Source organism: Chrysemys picta, chromosome 3, assembly GCF_011386835.1.
Source record: "Chrysemys picta bellii isolate R12L10 chromosome 3, ASM1138683v2, whole genome shotgun sequence".
Lineage (NCBI taxonomy): Eukaryota > Metazoa > Chordata > Testudines > Emydidae > Chrysemys > Chrysemys picta.
Genome location: NC_088793.1, coordinates 40,977,520 through 41,004,962, shown reverse-complemented (window position 1 = coordinate 41,004,962; position 27,443 = coordinate 40,977,520). Strand labels below are relative to the sequence as shown.

The window sequence follows — 27,443 nt, the reverse complement described above, 5'->3', positions numbered from 1 at the left end:
CACGCTTAGTTCCTCTAACCTTTCTGACTACGTTCCCTCAATCATGCTAATTGCCCTCCATTGATCTTTCCAGTCTCTTATTTTTATATAACAATGCAAACAGACTTGAACACAACACACTATTGCAAATTTTTCCTCTATTAATACTAGAACAGTTCTGTCTTTTCCATTTACGGGTACCAGATTTCTATTTTATTTTATTTTTTTACTGCTTGCAAGCAGCATACTTACTTTTATGTTTACATTAGATAAGTGGTTCTCAAACTCACCTGTGAAGCTGTTTCAGCTACCATGGTGAAACATGTAGAGGTCTTCAGGGCTTCTTGTAAAGACTCTCCTTTGGTGTTTCCAGATCACTTATGACTAGTTGAACTAAAAAGAAACCAAATCTCTAACACACATGCATGCCTGCATTCTGTGTGACTGCTTCAAATCTTCCTTTGTCAAGTTTTTTTTTGGGGGGGGGGATAAATCCAAACATGAAAAAACTTAGTGGAAATACCCGAACAAAATTGCAACATGACCTGGAGAGATTACAGCAAAGGGAACTTAAGGCAATGATGAGTTTGATGATAAAATATATTTCTTCTCCCTGTACGTATAACTAAACACTGGTGTACAGTTTTGCGGGGACAATGACAGGCCAGCAATGTTTGTCCAAAACAATCAATCCTGTTGGTAGGTGTTGATCCAGCTGGAAAAGGATTAATGAGGAGCTTTTTGAAGGCACAAATGGCAGTTGAGTATCCAAAGACAATAGGAGTTAAACATCTAACTGTCCATTTATATCTTTTGAAAATCTCCCCAAAGTGGGTCCTTCTGGCTCTCTAATGAAGCAGATGGTTTAAGACCACACTTAGCAAAGCCCCTCTAGGAAGGGGGGAATCAAAGATGTAGGCCAAGAAGTATTGAGGTAGAATATTTGGAAGTAGCCAAGCCTAGTGAAAAGGCTTGAGTTGAATTTTGTTTCTTTGCTAATAAAGCCAAATTCAAGGAAGGAGTTGAGCATGTGGATATCTTTTAGAGCAGGTTGGGAAAGTCATCTGCTGGTCGGAAAATAACCAAACACATTAAGGAGAATTTATTCTTTTATTGGCTCCTTACTGCTGTCCAAATATTATTACTACTTCATGTAATTAAGCATTATAGTTCTTCAAGTTCCTGTGCATATGGCTCCCACTCATGGTGTGGTTGCACCACTTGCACAGTTCAGAAGCTACAAAAGCAGTGTCCAGTAGGGGTGTCACATGCATTCTCCATATCCTCGAGCCCTACTCCTAAAAAAATACGGGTCAGTGTGACAGTGCTGAACTGCTTCGGTTGCTTCTAACCAGTAGTCCATCTTGCTTAATATCCTGTCTTCTGACAGTGGCCAGTACCAGATACTTCAGAGGGAATAGAATAGAATAGAATAGATCCACCCCTGTTGTCCAGTCCCAGCTTCTTGCAATCAGAGGTTTAGAGACACCCAGAACATGGAGTTGCTTCCCTGCCCATCTTGGCTAATAGCCATTGTTGGACCTATCCTCCAGGAACTTACCTCATTCTCTTTTGAACCAAGTTATGCTTTTGGCCTTCTTAAGATCCCTCAGTAAGGAGTTCCACAAGCTAATTGGGCATTGTGTGAAGAAGTACTTCCTTATGTTTTTGTTTTAAACTTGCTGCCTATTAATCTCATTGTGACCCATGGGTCTTGTTATTTACCCCTTTGCATAAATCATTTCCTTATTCACTTTATTCACACCATTCATGATTTTATAGATTTCTGTCATATCCGGTCTTCATTGTCTCTTTTATAAACTGAACAGTCCCAGGCTTCTTAATCTTTCCTCATCAGGAAACTGTTCTCTTCTCCTAATCATTTCTGTTGCCCTTCTCTGTACCTTTTCCAATTCTAATATATCTTTTCTGAGATGGGATGACCAGAACTGCAAGCAGTAATTAAGATATAGGCATACAATGGATTTATAAAGTGACATGATGGTATTTTCTGTCTTCTTTTCTTTCCCTTTCCTAATATTTCCTAACATTATTAGCTTTTATGACTGAGCAGATGTCTTCAGAGAACTGTCCACGATGCTTCCAAGATCTTTCTTGATTTAGACCACATCAATTTGTATGTGTGGGATTATGTTTTCCAAAATGCATTATATTGCACTTATCAACATTGAATTTCATCTACTATTTTGTTGCCCATCACCCAGTTTTGTGAGATCCTGTTGTAACTCTTTGCAGTCAGCTTGGGACTTAATTATCTTTAGTGACTTTGTATTGTTTGCAAACGTTGCCTAAGAGCCTTTGGTGAGGGACCTTGTCAAAGGCTTTCTGAAAATCCAAGTATGCTATATCCACTGGATCACCTTTGTCCATGTGCTTGTTGACCCCCTCAAAGAATTCTAATAGATTGGTGAGGCATGGTTTCCATTTACAAAAGCCATGTTGACTCTTTCCCAACATATCATGTTCAATCTCTGTGTCTGATAAGTCTGTTCTTTACTATAGTTTCAACCACCTTACCTGGTATTGAAGTTAGGCTTACAAGCCTATAATTGCCAGGTGGATCCTTTTTAAAAATTGGCATCACACAGACTAAATCAAGAATTGGCACTGGAGTTCACCCATCTTTGTGTTTAGACTTCTACCATTTGTTTAGAAGCAGTTGTTGAATTTGTCAGTATTTAGTTGTCTGCATTCATGTGATGTAGCTGAATGGGACTCTTTTTCATTTGACAGGCTTCTCTTCAGTTCGTATTGTTTATCAACTTCTATCCTCTTCTCTTTGCTAGGATATAGATTATCCACTTCAATAAGTTATTACCTAGTGGATGTCTCTGTCTGAACCTTGTACTCATCCGCAGCTGTTAGCTTTTCCCTTCCTTTAGATTAAAAACTCCTGTATTAATTTTTCATGCCAGCAATCTGGTTCTGTTTTAGTTTAGTTGGAGCCTATCCTTTCTGTATAGGCTCCTCTTTTTTCAAAAAGTTCCTGAGTTCCTAATAAACCTAAATACCTCCTCCAAACACTATCATCTCATTCATACAGCAAGACCCTGCAGTTCTACCTGTCTAATTGGCCCTAGTTGTGGAACTGGAAGCATTTCAGAGAAGATTACCATGGAGGCCCTGGACTTTAATCTCATATATAGCAGCCTAAATTTGGCCTCCAGGACCTCTCTCCTACCTCTCCCTATGTCATTGGTTCCTACGTATATCACAACCATTGGCATCTCCCCAACACTGCACATACATCTACCTAGAAGTCTGGAGAGGTCTGCAACTTTCACACCCAGCAGCCAGTTCACCATGTGGTTCTCCCGGTCATCAGAAACCCAACTATCTATCAGAAGTATCTATCTGAGTTACTACTCTTCAAGATCTCTTGTAACGAAGCAATCACCTTCCCCAGTTCTGCAAAAGAGGAGATCAAAACCTCTGGTATCAAAGGAGCAGCTGAAAGCAAAGCTGGGAAAATCTTCTCACTTGTAGGGGTGCAGTACCCAAGGGATCTGCCTCTACTTCAACCCCAAGCTTTAAGGAATTGCTGAAAAGTGAATCAGCACAGGCTTCCATGGTATTGCAGCAGCAATCGAAACATAATCTGGCAGGGTCAGATGCTCCACCAGAGGGACTCCAGCAGCCTGCTTCCTCGGTATAGGCTCAGACAGCATCAGAGAGTTGAGCCTTCACAGCACTGAGAGCATCTCCTCCTGAGAATGGGTGGAAGGCAGTTATGGAATCAGGGCTTTCCCCCCCCTTACAAGTGAGGCACTGGGGACTTCTTCAGCACTCTTCTTCAGAGAAACTGTGAATGTCAAAATAACTCCTGAACTGCACTCTCCTTTACTGGACTGTTCTCCTTTTTAACTAAATGTACGTCTACACTACCAGCCGGATTGGCGGGTAGTGATGGATCTATCAGGGATCGATTTATCGCGTCTAGTGTAGACGCGATAAATCGATCCCCGATTGCTCTGCCGTCGACGCTGGAACCCCACCACTGCCGAGAGGTGGAAGCGGAGTCGATGGGGGAGTCGCGGCAATCGACCCCGCGCCATGAGGATGCGAGGTAAGTTGATCTAAGATACGTCGACTTCAGCTACGCTATTCTCGTAGCTGAAGTTGCGTATCTTAGGGACCCCTGCTGGTTCTGTGCGGGAGGGTTGGCGGGCTTGGCAGGCTCCCTACCCGGCTCCGATCAGCATGTCCCTGCAGCTCCTAGGAGGAGGTGCAGCCAGGAGGGCTCCGCGCACTGCTTCTGCCACAAGTGCCAGCTCCACAGCTCCCATTGGCCGGGAACCGCCCTGCACCCCAACCCTCTGCCCAAGCCCTGACCCCCGCTCCCACACATGCAAACTGCTGCTGGCCCAGGGCTGCCCAGGCAGTCCCTGAGCCAGCTCCGACCGCTGCAGAGGTCACGGAAAGTCACGGAATCCCTGACAGACATGCAGCCTTATTCATGCAGCATATGTAAAAAGGTTTGCACAAGTGTAACTAAATCAATGTATCAGAGCGGTAGCCATGTTAGTCTGAATCTGTAAAAAGCAACAGAGGGTCCTGTGGCACCTTTAAGACTAACAGAAGTATTGGGAGCATAAGCTTTCGTGGGTAAGAACCTCACTTCTTCAGATGCAAGAAGTCTGGAGAGGTTTGCAACTTGCAAATACTTCTGTTAGTCTTAAAGGTGCCACAGGACCCTCTGTTGCTAAACCAATGTAATTTCACCAATACAAATTTCACCAATTACATATTATCCAGGAAAAATAATTTGTTCCTCACCTGGTAACTATTTAAAGATAAAACTTGTCACTTTTTTTAATTTAGAAGAGCAAAACAGGATTGAAAAATCATAAGCAGAAATAGGAAGTAGTTTAGTTATGTTATGTTTTTCTATGTGTTAATCCAGTTTTTCAGTAGAAATGACAATCTAAGGAAGAGTTCTGTGTAAGTTCGAATGTTTGTCTTGCCAACAGAAGATGGTCCAATAAAAGACCTCGCCCATCTTGTCTCTCTAATTTTCTAGGGGACGTATAAAAATTATTGCAGACTTGGTTTACTTTTTATATATTTGTGTGGAGTGAAAATTTGTATAATTCTGGATGAATAACTGACATAGTATGTTCACATAGGTATGAAAATATTAGTTGGTAGCTTTTGAAAAGAAACTATTGTAAAAGTGCAACTGCATATTTTAATCTTAATCATAATTTGTTCATTGTTTTGTTAAAACGGTTACCATTGAGCTAAAGGATAGCTCTTGGACTCAGAATATACTAACCAGTTTGCTGGTTCACAATTCCATTTTTATATGTACATATTTATAATTACTAAGAATTGTAAAATTGTAACTTCTTTTGCAATATTTTTTGTATTGTAAGCAAACACATTTTTGCTACAAAAGTTAAAGCAAATCTTTTTAATTCTAGATTACTAAAGATGATTTCCTTACATTTGATTATATACTTTGCATGGATGAAAGCAACCTAAGGTAATGTATGGTAGAATGCTAAGAGAGATTCTGATTTGACTATCTGCTTTTGTAGATGATGATAAATCCAGAAGATGTGCTTGATTGCTTTAGTGCCTAATGTGCAACCTTTTGCCATTTGTTTTCTTATGAGTTATAATTAGACTTGGTAGAATTTGATTTATATATCATTTCGACAGATGAGATGTGTTTATTTTTAAGCATTTTTTTCAGTTTCTATTTAAATTTTCACAGATGCAGAAAATTATTGGGGTGGGGGTCAGAAATTAAGTAGCAGTAGACGTTGAGATTCAAAAAGTTAAAACTTTATAACAATTAAAACACAAATTGTCAACCTATATCAAAATATACAGAGTAAATTATACTTAAATCAAATTCTAAGTTCTTCTTTAAGTAGTGTCTCTATGATGCTCCACATTTGGACCCCTACACTTTTGATCGAAGATTTTTGATAGTGGTGCTTTTTCAGCCTGTGCATGGACCGTACAGATCCTGGTGCCCTGAACTGAGACTAGATAGGGCTGTGCGGGCAAACTGCCCTCAATTCCTTTTCAACTGCCTATGGCCTGAGATGGAGTCTAAGTTGTGCCTGTTTGCCTATTTTATTAGTGTTTAGCTGTGTAAATGGTTAATAGAGTAGGTTTAGTACCTTATAGTTGGAAAGATGGAGCACTTGTTCCCTTTTTTCTTTTCTTAAAAGAAGAAATGGGGAGGGAGGGAGAGGGAGGAATTAAGCATAGATTTTTAAATGATGGAACAAGTCTTAAGACTGACTTTGGACCTGGGTTCAGAGAACACCCCTCCCCATACAGGGGCCACCTTTATCTGTCAGCGCCATGTCGTTATCAAGGTCACTGTCACCAAGAGCTTCCAACGACGGGAAGAGAACATCAAAACCTCCATCTCCAACACTTTCCTTGACTGAGGTATCAATAACTGTGCCCCTGGTATCGTGAGTTTCACACTCCAGGTATAAGGAAGGGGATAAGAGGAGCAAAACATCAGAATTCCTCTTCAGAGGATCCAGTCACTAGAGACCTCAGGCCCCAAGAGGAGTACTAGTGAGTCTCTGGGTACTTCAGGTACCATGAAGCATATTAAGACTTCATTGAAGTCCCATATCTCAGTGTCAAAGAGCTCTTTACCACCAAGATCACTGTCACCAAAAGACTGGCTTCAATGCAATCCTTGGTACTAATGTCAGTTCCTCACATGACATCTGCAACATCATAGGCACCGGTACCAAGTTCAGTAGCACTTCCATAACCACAGAAAGATCTTGCAGTCCCGACATCAGTACCTCTCACAGGTTCTGCAATATCATTGGCACAGTACCAAGTTCTGTTGTGCTTCTGGTATCACAGGAATTCCTAAACCGAAAGAGCTTGCAGTACTGAATGAGCTGGAGTCTCCACTCCTTGCAACCTCCGGTCTCCTGAGTCTCAGGTTTATGGGAGATCTACCTCTTCTCCTTCTTCAACTATCCACAAGGAAGGGTTGTCACCTCCCATACAGAATGTGGAGAAGCATTCCAATTCAAAACTTTTGGTTCAAGGATCTCCAGTTGTTTCTAGCTGTTACTCTCCATTGCAAATGCAACAAAGGCAAGACACCAGAGCCCTGGCTTCCAGCAGATAGGGAGACCAATACTGGATCTCCCCCAGTTCCTTATGGTCTCATTGGCCCTAGTGGGATCCATGGGCAGTGTACCAGCAACAGTTTTGAGGGACTTCTACTCAGTCCACAAGAAACACAGAAGTCTGTGATCCGGTACCATTCCTCTCTCCTCTCCAATCTGAGCCGAAGGGGACCTTTAAGGAGCAAGAGCAGTCAGAGATTACTCTCCCTTACAAAAATCTCATCATCATCACCTGATGAGGCAGCAGAGGCCATCACTACCATCGCTGGCTGATGACTTTTGGCAATTCCAGGATTTGATTAAATGGGTCGCTGACATCCTGCAAGTTCCCCTAGAGAAAGGTCCATGATTTTCATCACAGGCCCTTGAATGTATTGCACACCTCTACCTCAGCACAGGTGGCACTGCTAATTTAATGAAGCCCTCCTTGAGCCAGCCAAGTTCATCTAGCAAATTCCAGCAATTCCCTCCCTCCCAGCCCCCTCCACAAATGCAAGAGGGATGATTTAAAAAAAAAAAACTTTGTCCTGGCCAGTGATTCTGAGGTTTTTATTCTCTCACCTGGGACCAAACTCTCAGGTTGTGGATGCAGTCAATGAAAGGGACAGGCAGCATATCCAAAAAACCACTCATTATAATAAAGATCAGAAATGTCTGTACCTGTTTTGCCGTAGGAGTATTCATCATCAACACTTCAATTCAGGATAGCTGTTCACCAGGCACTGATGTCAAAATATGATTACCTGAACCATGGAAAGTTTAAGGCTTTTATTGACCATTTACCACAGGAACACTGAGAACAAGTTCAGTGCCATAATGAAGGAGGGCCAGCTTTTTGCAAAGACTTTCACAGCATCTAGTAAAGTCTGCAATAATGCTGCAGTCAGGTCTGTTTCCATCGCAGTAGTGATGAGGTCAGCTTCCTGGCTTCAGTTGTCTGGGTTTCCATGGGAGGTATGATCTGCCATGGGGAATTACCTTTTGATGGCCAGAAGCTTTTTGCAGGTTCCACAGACAACTCACTTCACACCCTAAAAGACTCTTGGGCAACACTTCAGGGTATACACACCTGTATATAAGAGAAAATGTAGCAGGTCTCAATTGACAAAGAGATCCTGCCCTGCTGAGTTTTCCACCTTCCATAGCTGGTGGTTCCAGTGGTCTGAGGTCCAGATTTTCAAAGAAAAGGTCTGCAACTACCTCGACTGCATCATCTCAGCCTTCAGCATCATCCAGATGTCTGTTTTGATTGAGATTCCAGACCATCCAATGACCAGGTTCACTAAGCTGCATGATAGGATCCCTCTTCCTCAATTTAGGCACCATCTCTCTCTATTAATAGCATGGGAGACTATTACATCAGACAAGTGGGTTTTGGAGGCCATTTCTTCAGATTATACTATCCAGTTTATCTCCATCACTTCCTTCCAACCCCTTTCCCCATCCCTCTTCAGGGACCCTTCTCATGATCATTTGCTTACACAGGAGATCTCATCACCAGTCCCACTTCAACACAGGGGGAAAGAGTTCTATTCATAATATTTTGATACTCAAGAAAAATGGGGGTTGGAGACCAATACTAGATTTCAGACAATTGAACAACCATGTCAAACATCTGAAATTCAGCATGATATTCTAGCAGCTGTAATTCCCTCTCTGGAATTGGGTGGACAGGTTTGATTCTCAACCTCAAAGATGCTTACTTCCACTTAGCATTCATCCTTCCCTCAAAAGCTTTCTTCAATTCACTTTAAATCACAATCGTTACCAGTACCAGGTCCTACCCTTCAGCCTGTTGTCCACCCTAAGGGTATTCTCAAAAATCACAGCTGTCGTAGCTGCCTACCTCCGTCATCTAGGAATTAACTGTCTTTCCCTGTCTCAACAATTGGCGCCTCAACTGTCGATCATATCAGGAGGTTGGGTAGGCAGTTCAAACAATGACTTCACTATTCAGAAGTCTAGGCCTGCAGATGAATATCAAGAAATGGATCTTGACCCCCTGCTCAATGAATTCTCTTTATAGGAGCACTTTTGGATTCATTAATGGGCAGAGCTTATCTTTCTTTCGACATGTTCCTTGATCTAAGGAACCTTATACCAAGAGTGAAGCTCTGGTGAGAACATGTCTGGGACACGCGGTGGCTTGCGTTTTTATGACATAATGCCAGGTTACATCTTGGATGTCTCCCTGGGAGGCTCAGCATTGTTTATGTATCTAACGAAAACCTGCTTGTTCAGACTGTATCTGTACCCTGTCAGATCCTACAGTCACTCACCTGGTGGATGAACCCTTACAAAGTTTGTGCAAGAATCCTGTTCAACCAAAATTCCTATACAGGCTTATTAACATCAGATGCTTCTCTCCTGCATATTTGAGTCCTCACACAGTCCAAGACAAATGATCATAGCAGGAACAGTGCTAGCAGATCAACCTGTTGGAATTAAGGGCGATCAGTAATGCTTGCCTATTGTTCCATCAAAATATTGATAGACAATATAGCATGCATGTACTATATCAATTGTCAAGGCAGAGCATCACTCTGCACTGAGCAATAAAACATTGGCAATGCACGCATTCCTATCAGCTTCTTACCTCCCGGGGATACCAAACACCGTGCAGATGACCTGAACAGACATTTCTCCCTAAATTACAAAGGGGAGTTGGACTCTTGAGTTCTCAGCAAAATATTCGTAGCTTGGGGATTTCCAGAGGTTGATCTTTTTGCCACAGCCACCAACACCAAGTGCAAGAAATTTTGCTCCGGTGTGGGGTTTGATCTCCAATCTCTAGGACAGTGGTTCCCCTGGGGGGGGGGCTGCGAGCGGTTTCAGGGAGTCTGCCAAACAGGGATGGCTTAAACTTGCTAGGGCCCAGACAGAAAGCCGAAGTCCCAGTGCCTGGGGCCCCAAGCCTCATCACGTGGGGCTGAATCTGAAGCTTGAGCAACTTTGCTTCATGGGGCCCCCTGTAGTGTAGAGCCCCAGGTACTTGCCCTGCTTGCTACCTCCTAATGCTGGTCCTCGCTTTTATATGCAGAAAAACAGTTGTTGTGGCACAAATGGGCTGTGGAGTTTTTATAGCATGTTTGTGGGGGAGGTGTGGTTCAGAAAGAAAAATGTTGAGAACCCTTGTTCAAGGAGATGCCTTCCTCATTACATGGGCGAAAGTTCTTTTATGTATATCCTTCAACTCCATTGTTCTTAGAGGTCCATATCGAGATCAGATAGGACCAAGCAAAGTCATACTGATTGAACCGACTTAGCCATGACAAATTTGGTTTCCTTACCTCCTCAAACTCACCTCTCACCCTTCATGGTGGCTCCCAATCATATCTCAACTGTTGTCATAGGATGCGGGTCAGATACTTCACCCCCATCTGAACGTCCTGCAACTGCAAGCATGGTTCCTCAATGGCTCTCGGGACTAGAGACCACATGTTCATCGGAATTACAAAAGATACTATTAAATAGTGGAAAGGAATGTACTAGACATACTTACCTTTAGAAATGGAGAAGATATCTTTGGTGTCACTGATGCCATCTTTCTCTGACCCACTCATCTCTTTTTCTCAGTACTGGACTTGAAGTCTCACTCACACACTCACTCACTCTTTCTCTGTCTCTTTCACTCTCCCTTCCCAACACATACTTGTGTTGTTGTTGTTACTTCTTGGTACTTCCTGCAATGCACATATATTCTCTGTAACTTTATTCTTTCAAAGTACTGGGTATGTTGTTTTAGTGTTTTGGCTGGTCTATGCATTTCATAAATTTTATTTCTTTTACACTTAAATTTAATTCTTTGAGTGGTGAGTTCTAAATTCCTAACCTGTCCTGGCTGGAGTAATTATCCCTATGGTAACTTTTAAAAATATATATATTATCTAGGTTTTTTGTTTCTACTGGTGGCACACATCTGCTCATACTTCAGAACAAAATTTATTCCACACATGGATGGAAAAAATTAGAGGGAACATTGGCCATCACCCCTGCTCAAAAGATTGGGGAGGTAAAGGCTCTACTGGCAGATCCTTCTTTCGCTGTGTTTTTTTCCCAAGGAGAAAGTATTTTTATGACCTCATCCAAAGTTCTTACTTAAGGTGTCTTCTGAGTTTCATATTGACTGAACTATTCTCCTTAGGGTTTTTTTTTCCTAAGCTGGATCAGACTGCACAGGAGTCTGCTTTTCTGAACATTAAGAGGAAGTTAGCCTTTTCCTTGGACAAGACTAGGCCATTCAGGAAGACCCCTAGACTTTGCTTCTTCACAGAGAGATCTGTGAAGTGGCCTCTCGCCACTCAGAGATTTTCTAGATGGATCTCTGGATGTATAATTGCCAGTTTAGAGGTTAGCTCAAATTACACCTCCCCATACTGTGTATTTTACTAGATCACAGTCAATTTCTGTATTCCTACTCAAAGATGTTCTGGCTGCTGAAATCTGCAGGACTGCAGCATGATCCTTGGTGCACACATTTTCCAAGCACTGTGCCATAATTCATGCTGCAAGATCAGATGTGACAGAAGGTAGTGATGGACTCATTCCAAATTCCTATCTGCTTAAAGAGTTGCATCTAGAGAGTCACTGAAAATGGAGCACCTACAGGGACATTATTTGAAGGAGAAGTTACTCATCTTGTAAAGTAACTGGAGTTCTTCAAGATGTGTGCCCCTGTGGGTGCTCCACTTACCCAACCTCCTTCCCCTCTGCTTCAGAGCTGCCTCTGAGGGCTTCACGGTAGAGAAGGAACTGATGGTGGTTCACCTATACAGCTCTGTGTAACGTAAGTGTAGGGTACGTGCATGGGCTGAACAGACACTCCTGACTGGAGTTTTTTAGCAGAGGCGTATAGGCGCACGTGCACCTAAAGTGGAGCATCCCAGGGATGCATATCTTGAAGAACTCCAGTTACTGCACAAGATGAGTAACCTTTCCTCCTCAAGCAGCATTTTTCTTACTTTGCCTGTCAGTAATCAAAATTAACAATCAGTGTAAATATTTTTTGTCAGTTTGTATGTATGGGGAAATTGGCGTTTACAGACATTTATCAGTAAAATTTGAATCCTTCCAAGACTTGTCATAATCGGTGGGGAAAGGGAATTTACTTAGAATGTGTACAACCTGCAAGCTGGAATTGATAGGACTATTTACATCATATATTATAGAATATGGAAAAAATAATTTAGTGTGACTGAAATTATAATGGTATCAACTGGAACTCTATAGTTCAGAATGAGTCTGGATTTCCAGATTTTAAGCCCTGAAACTTTTGATTGGCGTATCCAAGCTGTCTACAAATTGGTATGTTTTAAAATCAGTTATAAGACTTGTCTGAGAATTTGGAAAGAATTAAAGATTTTTTTGTTATTTAATCAGAAATTACTTTTTTCTTAGTGTGCCAGGATTGTTCAACCCACATATTGTCAGCAGTAATAGGTATTCTGAACTCCAAACTTCAGATATGCAGTTTTGTACACACTGAAGCATAGCATAGCTCTTTGAGTACTTGCACATATCCATTCCTACTTAAGTGTGTGTGTGAGCGTGCACCCCAAGAATAGCTATCGGAGATTTTTCCCCTAGTGCTATCCGCCAGCTCAGCTCTGGCACCCCTTTGTGCCGCTCGCTCATAGCACCGTATAAGGGCCTTTCCGAGCCTCCACTCCTCAGTTCCTTCTTACCACCTGTGATGGTTGTTGGAGATTACCTCCCTTGCCTTGGCAAAGTGTGTTAGTGGTTCTCATAGTTAAAAATTCTGTAGTTTTATTAGTTAGTGTAGTGTATTAGTTGTAAATAGTATAGAATAGTAGCTAGGACTCCTCTGTGTCTGGAGAGGGAGTCCGTCTCTTCCCCGTACCGGGGCATGCCTCAGTTGCCAGTGTTTAAGCACTGCTCTTTCTGTGCAAAGCCTATGCCAACCAGCGACCCGCACTTAAGTTGTCTTAAGTGTCTGGGTGAGGGACACAGGAAAGATCACTGCCAGATCTGCTGCAATTTCAAGCTGCGGACCCAAAAGGATTGGACAGCAAGACTAAGTGTCCTCCTCATGGAGGCAGCACTGAGGCCCACCTCGGAGCCGAGATCTGACTCGGCACTGAGTACGTTTGCGTCTGTGCAGAGCGCACTTCCCACCCCTAAGAACTCGTGGCACCGCTCTTCCTTGCCAGTGCCCAAGAAGAGGCACAGAGGACAGTGGGAGAAGACCAGTTCCCTGGCAGCAAAGACTGACAAAGCCGGGGCAAGCCGCTCTCCCTTGCCGACACCACAGCAGCCTCTGGCGTTACCATCAGTGCTGGCGCCACAAATGCCCAGGGGTAAGGTGCTACCCCCATCCCGGCATCAGGTGGATGACTTTGCAGTACTATTGACCCTGGAGACTTATGCTGCCGCTAAAGGCTCGATGGCTCTGCCGGTACTCAGCCCCCCTAAGGTGTCTAAAGTGGCACCATCTGTGCCGCCTAGCGACACTGAACCTTCCACTTTCAGGCCAATCTCAATACCAGCCTCTAGGGGAAAGCCTCCATTTATTACCTCACCAGAGATGTCCCCTCGGCACCAGGCCCCACCACTGGGAGGATTGGCACTGCCATGGTCACCTCAATCATCTAGCTCAGGGGTCAGCAACCTTTCAGAAGTGGTGTGCCAAGTCTTCATTTATTCACTCTAATTTAAGGTTTTGCGTGCCAGTAATACATTTTAACATTTTTAGAAGGTCTCTTTCTATAAGTCTATAATATATAACTAAACTGTTGTTGAATGTAAAGTAAATAAGGTTTTAAAAATGTTTAAGAAGCTTCATTTAAAATTAAATTAAAATGCAGAGTCCCCCGGACCGGTGGCCAGGACCCAGGCAGTGAGAGTGCCACTGAAAATCAGGTCGCGTGCGGCCTTCGGCATGCATGCCATAGGTTGCCTACCCCGATCTAGCTCTTCCTCGTCTTAAGGGTCGGATTCGAGGTTTGACATCTTGAGTCACTGTCGCTGCTCCCTGCACCCATCTCTGACTTCGGGAGCCCCGGCAGCCGATGCCTCAAAGCCCATGGGGACCAACACCAATCCAATGGTCCTCTTGGAACCTGTGAGGATTTCCCCAGGACCAAGGCACCAGCTTGAGGTACCAGCTATTCAGTGTGGTCGGAGACTAGGGCAGTGCCGGAGGCCCACCGGGAGACTCTTGAGCCAAACTCTGGGGTTGACGCTGGAGCCGGCCCAAGTACCAGTTCTGGCACCGAGGCGAGCATCAGTACTGGCCAGGAGGACATTTCCCCTGGATGCTGGGACAGCGCATACCTCCTCGTCCTTACCAAAGGATGAATTAATGCTTAAGGGATCTTCTCTCCCTGGGATGACCTGAGAGCCCACCAAGGCCTACTTAACCGGGTGACTTCTAATTTGAGTCTTTAGGTGGAGGTCGTTAGGGAGCGGTCTGATGGCTTCCTGGACATTTTGATGGCTGAAGCCCTGGAAAGTATCACTCTCCCTTTGCACAGCTCCATTATGGGGCCAATATAGACCCTCTGGTAAAACCCAGCATCCATCCCTCCCGTGACCAAGGGAACTGAGAGAAAGTACTTTGTGCTGGTCAAGGGATATGAGTTTTTATTTTCTCACCCCCCTGCCTGGGGGTCTCGTCATTGGGGCTGCTAATGAGAATGACTGTCAAGGTAACACAGGGTCGACTCCGAAGCCAAAGGAGCCTAAAAGGATGGACCTTCACATAGCGAACCAGCTATGACTACAACATGTGGGAAGGGATGACTAAGTTTAAAGATAAACTTCCTTAGGAGAACAAGCAGGAGTTCTCAAGCCTAGTAGAGGAAGGCAAAATGGTTGCCAGATCCTCTTTACAGGCAACACTTGACGCCACAGACTCAGCGACCAGATCTATGGCCACGGCAGTAACTATGTGCAGGAGCTTGTGCCTGCAAGCATCAGGGTTCCCACAAGAGGTCCAACAAGCAGCAGCCCCTACTGTTCGAGGGACACTTGCTTTTTGCTGAAAAAACTGACACTAGGCTCTGGTGTTCAGAGTCACTTTAGTGTCCTTAAGTCCCTGGGTCTGCAGTCCCAGTCTCAGCCCAGGAGACTATATAGGCCACAGCTGTTTGGCTGCTTATATCTTCATCAGAGGAGACGAAGGAATGGAGGCTCTGGGAGCAGGCCAAATCGACCTTCTTCCTTCTCCATGGGGCACTCTCAACTGCCCCCTTGTCATTTGGGTGTCTCAAAGCACTCGTTTTGATGGATTTGTGGAGGACAGCATACCAATTCCGCTCTCACAGGATCCAGTTACCCCTATATTTTCCAACCGACTTTCCCACTTCCTCAAGGCCTGGAAATGGGTCACTTCTAACTGCTGGGTCTTAAACACAGTGGAGGTCGGCTATACCCTCCAGTTCATCTCCAGCCTTCCCTGTCCCTCTTCAGGGAATCTTCTCACGAGCTTCCGCTGCAGCAGGAAGTTCTGTCCCCCTTCAGGATGGGAGCCATGGAAAAGGGTTCTACTCCCATTATTTTCTGATACCCAAGACCAAGGGAGATCTCAGGCCCATCCTAGACCTGTGCCGTCTCAACCAAGTTTCTCAAGAAGTTGATGTTCTGTATGGTCTCTTTGGGGTCAATCGTCCCGTCTCTGAATCCAGGGAATTAGTATGCCGCCCTCAATTTAAAGAATGCATACTTCCATATATCAATTTCTCATGGCCACAGAAAATATTTGAGATTCGTGGTGAACCAGGGGTGCTACCAAATTGCAGCCCTGACGCTTGGCCTTTCAGCAGCCCTGAGAATCTTAACCAGATATATGTTGGTGGTAGTAGCCTTTCTAAGAAGAAGAAGAGGAGTCCACATATTCCCGTACCTCGACGACTGGCTAATCAAGGGCAGGTCTCAGGAGCAAGTGAAGTCGGACATGGCCCTCATCCAAACAACCTTCTGGTCGTTGGACCTTCTTATCAACAAGAGAAGTCGACACTAGTCCCCACCAGGAGAACAGAGTTCATCGGGGCAGTCCTCGATTCCCAGCTGGCAAAGGCCCTCCTCCCAAAGTATCGCTTTTAGGCACTTTCGGAGCTAGTTCGTTATGCGCAGGCTCATCCTGTCACAACGGTTAGGACGTGCTTGAGCCTTCTCGGTCACATGGCGTCGTGCAGGTATGTGGTTCATCACATGAGGCTAAGACTCAGACCCCTCCAGGCCTGGCTAACCACAACGTATGCTCCCTCCAGGCACCCCCTGGACAGGGTGGTTATGGTGCTTCCACACATCCTCCCTATCATGGTGGCAAGACCGTTGGGTAAGCTGCAAAGGGATTCCCTTCACAAAACCTCAATCATCTGTGCACCTGGCTTCTGACGCTTCAGCACTGGATTGGAGAGCCTACCTCAAGGGCTCAGGACTCAAGGGTGCTGGTCCACTGAGGAGCTGGTGCTCCACATCAGTGTCAGAGAGCTCAGGATAGTCCATCTCACATGTCAAGCACTCCTGCCTCATATTGCAAACACAAGAGTCTCAGTCCTCTCGCACAATATGTCAGCCAGGTACTACTACAACAGACAGGGTGGAGCCTGTTCTTCCTTTCTGTGTCGATAAGCAGTTCGCCTATGGGAGTTCTGCATCGCATGTCCAATCACAATTGAGGCTTCATTTCTGCCAGGTGTGCAGAATAAGCTTGTGGACCGCCTCAGCAGGTCCTTTTCCACTCACCACAAGTGGTCCCTGCGTCCAGATGTCACACTGAGCATCTTCCATATGTGGGACTCCTCTGTATCTCCTGTTTGCCTCACGGTCCAACAGAAAAAGACAGCAGTTCTGCTCTCTGAGGGGCCACAGTCCAGGCTTGATAACACTGCTCTACAGCCAAAATGCTTCTGAAATAAATGTAGTCAAACTTTACTAATTCTGGGTCACTGAGAACGAAAATGATGCTTAAAATTATTGATTGGCTCTAGTTTTCAAGATATGCTATTGGGTCTGTATATACGACCCTTGACTTGGGAATGGCAGAGGATAAGTGAGTTATAAAGGGAAGGGATCTCAATTTAAACCAGAAATGACTAAAATACATCTTTGACTGGATCTAAGAATAAATCTATGACTGGGTTTGGACAGTACTTGCTTTTTAGGCAAAACAATGAATGATGCAATCTGAAGCTGGTATTGCGTCATATATGATATGAATTGTATCATGTTATTCCTAGAAGTCATGGATGATGCAATCATAACGAAGCTTACATCACTCTGCTGAACAAATTGCCCTATATCAGCTCTAGAAATCATACAGTGTCGTGCTCTCTTATTTGTCAGTGTTTGATTTTGCAAAGGGACACATTTCTGTTTAGCCAAAGTGAGCAGAGATGCCTCATACTTGTGTGAACAGTGCAGATAACTTCTACTATGTTTGTGGTGAAGTGACTTTTGCATCACAAAAGCGCAGTATAACCACTATGGTTAAGAAAGCCTATCACCTTTATTTTGGCTGCAAAATTGGAGGTCAGGACAAAAGGTGGGCCCCACACACATGCTGCAACACTTGTGCAACAAATCTTCGCCAGTGGTTGAACAGGAAAAAGGAAATCTATGCCTTCTGCAGTGCCAATGATTTGGAGAGAGCCAAAAGATCATCCCAGCAATTGTTACTTCTGCATGGTACCTCCAGTTGGGAAAGGTGTGTCAAAGAAGAAAAAGTGGACTGTGCATTATCCAAACATTCCATCAGCTATACGCCCAGTACCCCACGGAGAAGGACTGCCGGTTCCTGATGCACCAGAATCATTCTCACTTGAGTCAGACGAGGAAGAGGATGAAACTTCTGGTCCTGAACCATCAATGTCACAGGACCCACATTTTCTCCCATCCTCCTCCTCTGAACCACACCTCGTAACACAAGGTGAACTGAATGACCTTGTCAGGGATTTGGAACTACCCAAGAGTAAGGCAGAGCTGTTGGGCTCCAGACTACAGCAGTGGAATCTCCTGGCAGGTGGTGATAGGGTTTCCATGTTCGTCAGAAGGATCTTGTCCCATTCTTCTTCATGGAAGGTGATCTTGTAGCCTGCAACAACATCGATGGTGTGATGGCAGCCCTCAACATCGTTCACGATCCAGATGAGTGGAGACTGTTCATTGATTCATCGAAGACGAGTCTTAAAGCTGTTTTACTGCATAATGGCAATGTTTTGCCATCAATTCCAGTTGGTCATGCAGTCCATATGAAGGAAACCTATGACAACATGAAACAACTTTTGAGGTGCATAAACTATGACCAACATCAGTGGCAGCTTTGTGGCGATTTGAAGGTTGTTGCTCTCTTGCTTGGTCTGCAGACTGGATACACAAAGTACTGCTGTTTTCTCTGCGAATGGGATAGTCGTGCAAGAGATTCCCACTACATCAAGAAAGATTGGCCACTCCGACAGTCATTGGAGCCTGGGAGGAAAAGTGTTCAGCATCCACCACTTGTTGAATCAAGGAAGATTTTGTTACCACCCTTACACATCAAGCTGGGTCTGATGAAGAACTTTGTCAAGGCCATTGACAAAACACAAGCAGCTTTCAAGTACCTCCGTGGAAAAGTTCCAAGGTTAAGTGAAGCTAAGATAAAGGAAGGTGTCTTTGTTGGTCCTCAGATTCATGAACTTCTTCGAGATGATGCATTTGACCATGCACTGCGTGGCAAGGAAAAGACGGCATGGAAAGCCTTCCAGTTAGTGGCAATAAATTTTCTCAGAAACAACAAGGCAGACAACTACAGGTTGTTGGTGGAAAACCTCCTCAAGGCCTACAAAAGCCTTGGTTGCAACATGTCACTAAAGATTTTTTTCCACTGAACTGCGGAGCAGTGAGCGACGAGCACGGCGAGCGATTTCACCAAGACATTGCAACAATGGAGAAACGCTATCGGCAAATGGAGCCTATCAATGCTTGCAGACTATTGCTGGACAGTGACAAGAGATGCTCCATTTAATGAATACAAGAGACAAGCCAAGAAGCGCCGAGTAGACACTGAATAGGACCAAAATATGTACATAATAGTTTTTTGCCCTTTGTTTCATAATAAATTTTATTTATATAACCCTTTTGCTGATTTTTAAAGTGTTACATAAACAGGACAAGTGAAATATTATCATGTAAAGCAACCATAAACACATGAAAAGACCTAGGTTTACAATTTGATTAAAACTCAACTATACAATATACATAGATATAAAATGTAAAAATTTAAATATCTTAGAAACAGTAGCTAATCAGTTGTTTTAATTGTCATATTTGACTTCAGCACATCAAAATACATCATAAATAGCACATTTTATCTCTGAAGCAGACGACTTCTTAAAAATTGTAGACCAGTGTAACAGACCCATTTTTCCTGAACTGCTCGCATCATCTGCTCTACACCTTTCCGCCCATTCCACTGGTTCACAAGGGTGCCGACAAAGAACAAGCAGGACCAGGCTCGGGTCATCCTGATAGCTCCAGGCCCAGACAGCATTGGTACATCTCACTCATTTGCCTTTCTCGCAAGACCCCGATCAAGCTTCCTCTGTACCACGGACCACGGTGAGTTGCTCCATCCGAACCTCAGCTCTCTCCATCTGACGGCCTGATATCTTCATGGCTGAATCCCGATGAGCAGGCTTGTTCAGAGCAGGTCTGGAAAATTTTCCTGGGCAGCAGGAAGGCTTCCACGAGGACAGCTTACTATGCAGAGTGGAAACGTTTTCCCTCTGGTTGTCTGGTTCTGCTTACGCAGACTTCAATCCAACTCATCCTGGACTACCCTCCTGTGTTTGAAGGAACAGGGCCTAGCCCTTTCCTCCATAAAGGTCCATCTGGCGGCCATTTCAGCATTCCACCCGAAGGTCGACAATAGGTCAGTGTTCTCACATGAAATGGTAGTTTGCTTCCTCAAAGGTCTGGAGAGAGCATTTCCTCAAGTGAGAGAAGCGGGATTTGAACCTTGTTCTCTCAAAACTGACAGGACCGCCATTTGAACCGATGGCAATGTGCTCATTCCTACATCTCTCATGGAAGATGGACCTTTCCAGTGGCGATTACTTAGGTCAGAAGGGTTTCAGAGCTCCAGGTCCTTATGGCGGAACCACCCTATACAGTTTTCTCTAAGGACAAGGTACAGCTTCGGCCATTCCCTAAATTCCTTTCAAAGCTTGTGTCCCAATTCTGCTGCAACCAGCCAATCTTTCTCCCAGTCTTTTACTCTAAACCTCATGCAACTAGGGAGGAGGAGTGCCTGTATTCCTTGGATGTCAGGCAGGCTCTGGCTTTTTATATTGAAAGGATCAAACCATTCCATAGGTTACCACAGTTCTTCATAGCAATAGCGGACAGAATGAAAGGGCTTCCCATCTCTGCCCAGAAGCTCTCATCCTGGATCACTTCTTGCATACGAGCATGCTATGACCTCGCGGGCATCCCCCTCCGCCAAAACTGACCGCCCACTGTACAAGGGCCCAAACCTCTTTGATGGCCTTCTTAGCTCAAGTTCCAATCTGGGATATATGTAGAGCAGCGACCTGGTCATCAGTTCAGACGTTCTCGACGCACTATACTATCACGCAGCAGGCCAGAGACGATGCCCTCTTTGGCCGAGCGATTCTACAGCAGTTCTACAGTCGTCCTCCTATATTACTGCTTGCATAAGAACATAAGAATGGCCATACTGGGTCATACCAAAGGTCCATCTAGCCCAGTATCCTGTCTTCCAACAGTGGCCAATGCCAGGTGCCCCAGAGGGAATGAACAGAACAGGTAATCATCAAGTGATCCATCCCTTTTGCCCATTCCCAGCTTCTTGCAAGCAGAGGCTAGGGACCCATCCCTGCCCATCCTGGTTAATAGTGAGTCACCTAAGTTGAAATGGACATGTGCAAGCACTTGAAGAAAAAACGGTTACCTACCTCTCGTAACTGTTCTTTGAGATGTGTTGCACATGTCCATTCTGAAACCCACCCACTGGCCCCACTCTCGGAGTGGTTGGTAAGCAGAGGCTTAATGGGGCTCTTTATACCAGCGCTATGAGCACACGGCACCAGGAGGCGCCAGAGCCAAGCCAGTGACTACCACTAGGGGAAAAAATCTCTGATAGTGTGCTCGGGGCACTCACGCACACACTTAAGGACATGTGCAACACATCTCGAAGAACAACAGTTACGAGAGGTAGGAACCGTTTTGGTTTTTTTTCCATACAAGGGTCATTTCCAGGAAAATAAATTAGGAATCTTCTTCATTTACAGCTACAGAGGGTAGAAAGGGCTCTGGCTTAAAAAAGCCAGTTTATTATCCTAGGAAAAATAATGCTAGTTTGCTACTATTCGCTGTGATTCTGGTAACATGTCTCCCTGGGACCATGTTGAGCTTAATAATTGTGCATGGCAATAGCTGACTAATTTTCTAATTTGGATAGCAATAGCAAAATTTCTCCTTAATTGAGGGATGCATTTGTCCAGGGCCAACTGGTTAAATGGGTATGAAAGTCTAAGGAATGGCCCTTTGAAAGTTGTCTGGATTTAAAGACTAAAAAATAAAGATGAAATTATACAAATCAGTCATAAGTTTTTTTCAGATGGTTGTGAATGTCCACCTCTTTTACAACCCAATCATGCAACAGCTCTGTGTATGGCACTTGAATTGACTGACATGTTAGTCAGTGACTAAAGGATATACTTAGGTGATTTACTTCCAGTTTCATTTAAACTCTTAATTTTATATTGGTGCCCTTTACACTTACCAAGATGTCAGTGAAAAGAGCTGTACTGAAGCAAGTGAAATAATATTGGAAGTGTAGAACTGGCGTGATTTCAAAAGAGCTTAACATTACTTGGGAGAACTGAAATTCATTCTGGCTCCTGCCAGGGAAGCAGCACAACAACAGTGGGAAGAGGACGCTGCACCCAGCTGCCTCTGCCATCTACGCTACCATTCTGGACCTCAGATTTCAGCCCCAGTAGTGTCCAGCTTTCCCTAAGAACAGCCTTGTGGTGCTTGAAGTTGTTCTACCACAGTGCCTGGGAGGGCAGACTCATTCTAGCTGCTGGCATAGTACCAGCAGTGGGAGGAAAGAGGACACCTTTGCAGGTTTGGGAGCCTTTCATTCCACACATGCCCCAGAATCAGAGCACTCTGCTTGCTTCTGTAGAGGTGTGTTGAGAGTTCTAAAGTGAGACCGGCTAGCCATCGTGGCTGACATTGGGTCAGGTTTTATATAAGAGCTTCCGTTTTACAGCATAGTGCTCTCAACATACCTCATCAACAGTAGCAAGCAGAATGATCACAAGTCCTCATCCACAAGTTTACAAACACTGATGGGAGGAAAGACTTTGTTTAGCACTTCAGCAATCAATGTAATATAAATACAACAGAAGAATTTTTTAAATGAATTGAAGGCAGAGCTAAGAGAATTTACAAAAACAGAATAATTGAAGTAGCATTTCATGGACACCTAGGAAAAGCTTACTCATATTTTTAAGAAATATATTGACTGTGTTCCAAAGAGACTTTTGTATAATGAAAGCTAAAGGGAGACACTGAAAATAATGCATAAAATGACTGGAGAAAAAAATGGTAAGCTTTTTTTAGTGACTAAACCCAAATTAAGGTCATTGTTGAGCACCCAATTGCTTGATATATTTGTTTTCCATTTAGTCTTCATTCTATATAGATGTCCTTGACATTTACTAAAAGTAAGCAACAACATAGAGTACACAGCACTGTGAAAGTATAGCAGCTCTCTTTCATCTTCAGTCATACCCTGTAAACTTCCTAGTAATTATTGAATTTATAATGCTGATTCAAATGGAGCAGACACCACCATTGCCGTGAAAACAGTGGTTCAAAATTGCTTCTTTTTACTTTACAGAGATCTGAAAAGAAAAAGTAATCAAGTTAAAAATTGTACAGCTAAAATTGAACTCCTTGGGAGCTATGATCCACAGAAACAGCTTATTATTGAAGATCCATACTATGTAAGTATCACAGATTGACTTGAGAGTTTTTAAACATTAGTATCTATGTACGATTGTAAAACACAATTTTAAAAGTAGCTGTTGAAGACTTAAATCTGGGTGGCTAGATATTTTTACCCTTTCTTTTTCTTATCTTTTTCCAGGGAAATGAAAAAGACTTTGAGACTGTTTACGAGCAGTGTGTTAGATGCTGTAAGGCATTTTTGGAGAAGTCTCATTAGTGCCACACCATTTTATTTCTAAAAGGAAATAATATTTAGCTCCTTCTTTGAAGTGTTATATAAATTTCACTTGAATGATGTATTTAAAATGTAATATTGTATCTCTGCAGTAAATCCTAACAGCAGCGTCTTAATTTTAGTTTTGTATTGTAGCTACTGAAAGGCCTAACTCAGAAGAATTTGGAAAAGTTTTAAAAATTGTATTTGAGGATCAGCCAATTTGTTGACATCAGTGTAACAAAATATTTAATTCAGAGACCAGCAGAATAAATGGTTATGAACTCTCTTTCAGTGTCTAAGTACTATAAAATTAATGTTTTGCTTTTTTTGTGTGTAATATAAACTTACATTCTTGTACATATATCCCATTTAAGTATTCTTAAAAAGGGATTTGAGAAGAAGTAGCTTTAATGTTTTGACACAGATGTGCATATATTGAGCATTAACTGATGAATGCTGTATTTCTCAACAAAAATAGCTGCATCCTTCAGGACTGTTTATTTCAGGCAAAGCTATGATGCTGACTTTGCTGCAGACAAGTCTGTGGATACTTAACCCATCATCATCATCAGACTCTGCAGACATCCTGTCCAGCACAAGTCCCTAGAGTTGGGAGTGTATAAAAGCTGGGTAGCATTTGCGAACTTCTGCAGTCCTAAAGCTGGAGTTAACTCCCCAATACATGAACTAATGGGAACATTGACCATTTCCTTGTACTTTCCTGACATCTGAGCCTCTCTTTTCCTTAGATAAATAGTTGCCTGCTGTCAAGTAAGAATTGAGGGGATTTTTTTTCTCTGCAACTTTTCAAATATCTCCCCTCGGTTTCTTAATCAAAAACCAGATCACCAATCCATGTTCTAATCTCCTGCTTCAACTGTTGCAATCTCTTCCTGGTCTTTTTGGATCCCCACAATGCCAGGCTTGCTCCGCCTTTCATATTCCACTTTCAAAGGGCTCGGGATCTTCTTTAATGCTTGGAGTGCCCTGGTACACTTCACCCAGATTCATTCACTCCTTGATTTGTTCAAGTGCCTCCTAAAAACTCATTTCTGCTGACTGGCCTATGGAAAATCAAAGGGGATGAAAAGTGTTAAAATAAATACTAATTTTTTTTTAAATCCTTCACTAACAATACATCCCTTTCTGAGTTGCCACAAGTTTTCGATGTTCACCTTTCTTCCTCTCCTGGAGTTGACTCCTCCTCATCTATTATTGGGAGTGGACTACATCCTTGATTGAATTGGCCCTGTCAACACTGGTTCTCCACTTGCAAAGTAACTCCCTTCTCTCCATGTGTCAGTATATAATGCCTGTATCTGTAACTTTCACTCTATGCATCTGAAGAAGTGAGGTTTTTACTCACGAAAGCTTATGCCCAAATAAATCTGTTAGTCTTTAAGATGCCACCAGACTCCTTGTTGTTTTCTTCCTCTGCCCTTCCCACTTCCCACCTTTTGTTATGTCTGAATTGTTGAAATCAAGTGGCATGTTTTTTGGGACAGGGCCCACATCTTAATTTGTGAAGTAGAGCTTTGGCATCCTCAGAAAATGAGACTCCCCTGACTGAAGATAAGCTGCCAGACTCCATCCCCTCCACATAGTATTTTTTGTTAGAGCGATGCGCCTGACAGTTTACAGTTAATCTTGATATTGTTTCAAAGTTCAGCCAGGCAGAGCTTTTCAAGATAAAGCAATACAATATAAAAACGTAATTGAGATTCATATCTTGATCTAGCAATATTAACCTATTAAAGTCAAAACTGTAGCTGAAAATGAAATCTCTCGTAATCCCTGTCTCTGTTAATAGCCAATGTCACTGAACACTGTTCAGAGGAAAGTAGGTGGCACATCAGAAGTATACATTTGAAAGCTCAGTTTTAAACTGACACCAGGCTTCACCATAGTAGAGTGGGGTTAAGTTCAATACATTGTAAAAACTTACCCTATGTGGGCATGTTTGACCATCGCCCTAGCCAGTGTTCAACACAAACTTCTGTTCCAAGCTCATATGAAAAAATTAAAGGGTAAAACAGTTACTTTTATGTGTGTTACATAACATCTATGTGCATGAATTTGTTACCATGTGTTTCTGTAAAATTCAGGTTCTTAAGGAAAATTTGTATGTCCAGTAGTTTAATACCAGTCCAGTACAAGGTGACTTACTTTAGTTGGTCCTATATTATTAATGCTGTAATAGAGCAATTAAAATGCATTTGTCTATGTAGCTGAGTGTGTGAGGGCCTGCGATTTTTCTCAGCTTCTATGCTCATGATGCCTCCTGTCTGCTGCTGCACTCATCAGGCAGGTCTTTGGTGACTTAGCCCTCCAGCCGAGTCACACACAGTCAGTATGCAAAACAAACAAACCCCTTTTGGGGTACAGAGTCCAAAATGTCTTGCAGCCCTCTCTGGGCTCAGTCTTCTAACAGTCCAATAGGATCCATCACGGTACCCTCTCCACTGGCGTCAACCTGCAGCTATCCCTGGGCTCAGGCTATTAATTAGTCCAACGGGGCCTATCGCAGTACACCCTCCTCTCCCCCGAGTTGGTACGTCTTCCTGTAGCCCTCCCGGGACTCATTCTTCAGTCTGACCGACAGGGACTATCTCAGTACCCTAGCTGGCCAGTTTACATGTGATAGAGCAATGCCCCCTGGGCTTTCTCCCTGGAGACTCTTCGCCTGTCCTTTAGTCCTCTGACCCCAGCTCTCCGGCTGGGTCAGGCTCGATTCAGTACCTTTGCGGGGGGGAATAGTTCCACATACAGTGCCTTTCCTGGGTCTGTCTCAACTCCCTTTTCTCAAGGCGTAGCCCAGTGATTCTTAAACTTTGGAATTGGTGACCCCTTTCACACAGCAAGCCTCTGAGTGTTTACCCCCCCCCCATATAAATTAAAAATACTTTTTAATATATTTAACACCATTATAAATGCTGGAGGCAAAGCAGGGTTTGGAGTGGAGGCTGACAGCTTGCGACCCCGCGGTGTAGTAACCTTGCGACCCCCTCAGGGGTCCCAACCCCCAGTTTGAGAACCACTGATGTAGCCACTTCTCCAGTGGCTGTTTGGGAGGGAAGACCTGGGCCTACCCACTACTCCAGGCCCCAAGCCAGGGACCATCTAAATAGCAATCATGTCCCTCTAACTGTATTTCCCTTGGCCACTTCCCTACAGCCCTTGTCGTCTATGCGTCCCAGCAGCCAGCCAAGAACATCTTCCTTTCTCCCTAGCCCCTGCCAGCAGCTGCTCAGTCCAGCCTTTCAGCTTCTCTAGCTAGCCAGGAGCACCTCTTACTCTCCCAGTCCCTGCCAGCTGACTGAACTCACTTTGGCTCTGTAACTCTTTTTATCCTAGCCTACTGGGCTTTGATTGGCTGCTTCCTGCAACCTCTTTCCTGGTTCGCTGTGTTCCACACAGCCTCTCTATGCAGCTTAGATGATCTTTTCCACTGCCCTTTTCCTGAGGGGAGTGAGGCAGGACCTTGAGGCCTCCAGCAGAGGCCTCTGGGCCTAGTCCACCCCATCAGTCTCTATGAAGTTTTCATTTTGTATTACATTTTCAATCATATTTTCCTTTCAGGTCTGGTCAGTTTTATATTTTTGTAAATGGGACTCTACCTTTAACTATGTATAAAATTGGAAGTGGCAGGACAAAATATCCTGGCCCCAATTCAGGAGTGCATCCCTTTTCAGGAAGAGTGCTCAATATGCTTAAGCTTGCCTAAACTGGACCCCATGAGAGTAACATTGCATTTAAAAAGAAGGCTTGTTTACAGAAGATGAAAGAATAGAAAATGGCTGGACTTCAGGAGACAGTTGCACAATGGCATTATACAAACATACATGTGCAAGATGAGCAATTGACAGAAGAAGATGCACTAATAATCCATAAAGATGACTGTTACAGGTCTAAATTTTCTCTACTTTTAGGAAAATGTTATGCCAAATGGACAAATACAGAATTTCCTCTACCTTTTTGCCGCTGATCTCCTTAAGTAGATGGAAGGATATATTTAGATCTAGTCAAGCAACCTCTCTGAGTGCCCAGCCACTGCACTATGGAGTGATTCTCGCCCAATTAATATTTTAATTATTTAATTAAAGTGGAACAGCTTC

At 43.7% G+C, this 27,443-nt stretch overlaps 1 protein-coding gene across 2 annotated transcripts in view; it reads left to right on the top strand.

Annotated features, from left to right (window-relative positions):
• Positions 1 to 24,737, top strand: part of ACP1 (acid phosphatase 1) — a 34,237-nt gene extending 9,500 nt beyond the window's left edge. For both annotated transcript variants that reach the window (XM_005289662.5, XM_005289663.5), the window contains exons 4-6: positions 5,424 to 5,485; positions 23,002 to 23,107; positions 23,251 to 24,737. In XM_005289662.5, coding sequence (XP_005289719.2) covers positions 5,424 to 5,485; positions 23,002 to 23,107; positions 23,251 to 23,328 — 246 coding nt within the window. In that variant the 3' untranslated portion in view covers positions 23,329 to 24,737. The remainder of the gene's footprint in view (positions 1 to 5,423; positions 5,486 to 23,001; positions 23,108 to 23,250) is intronic.
• The last annotated feature ends 2,706 nt before the right edge of the window (positions 24,738 to 27,443 follow it).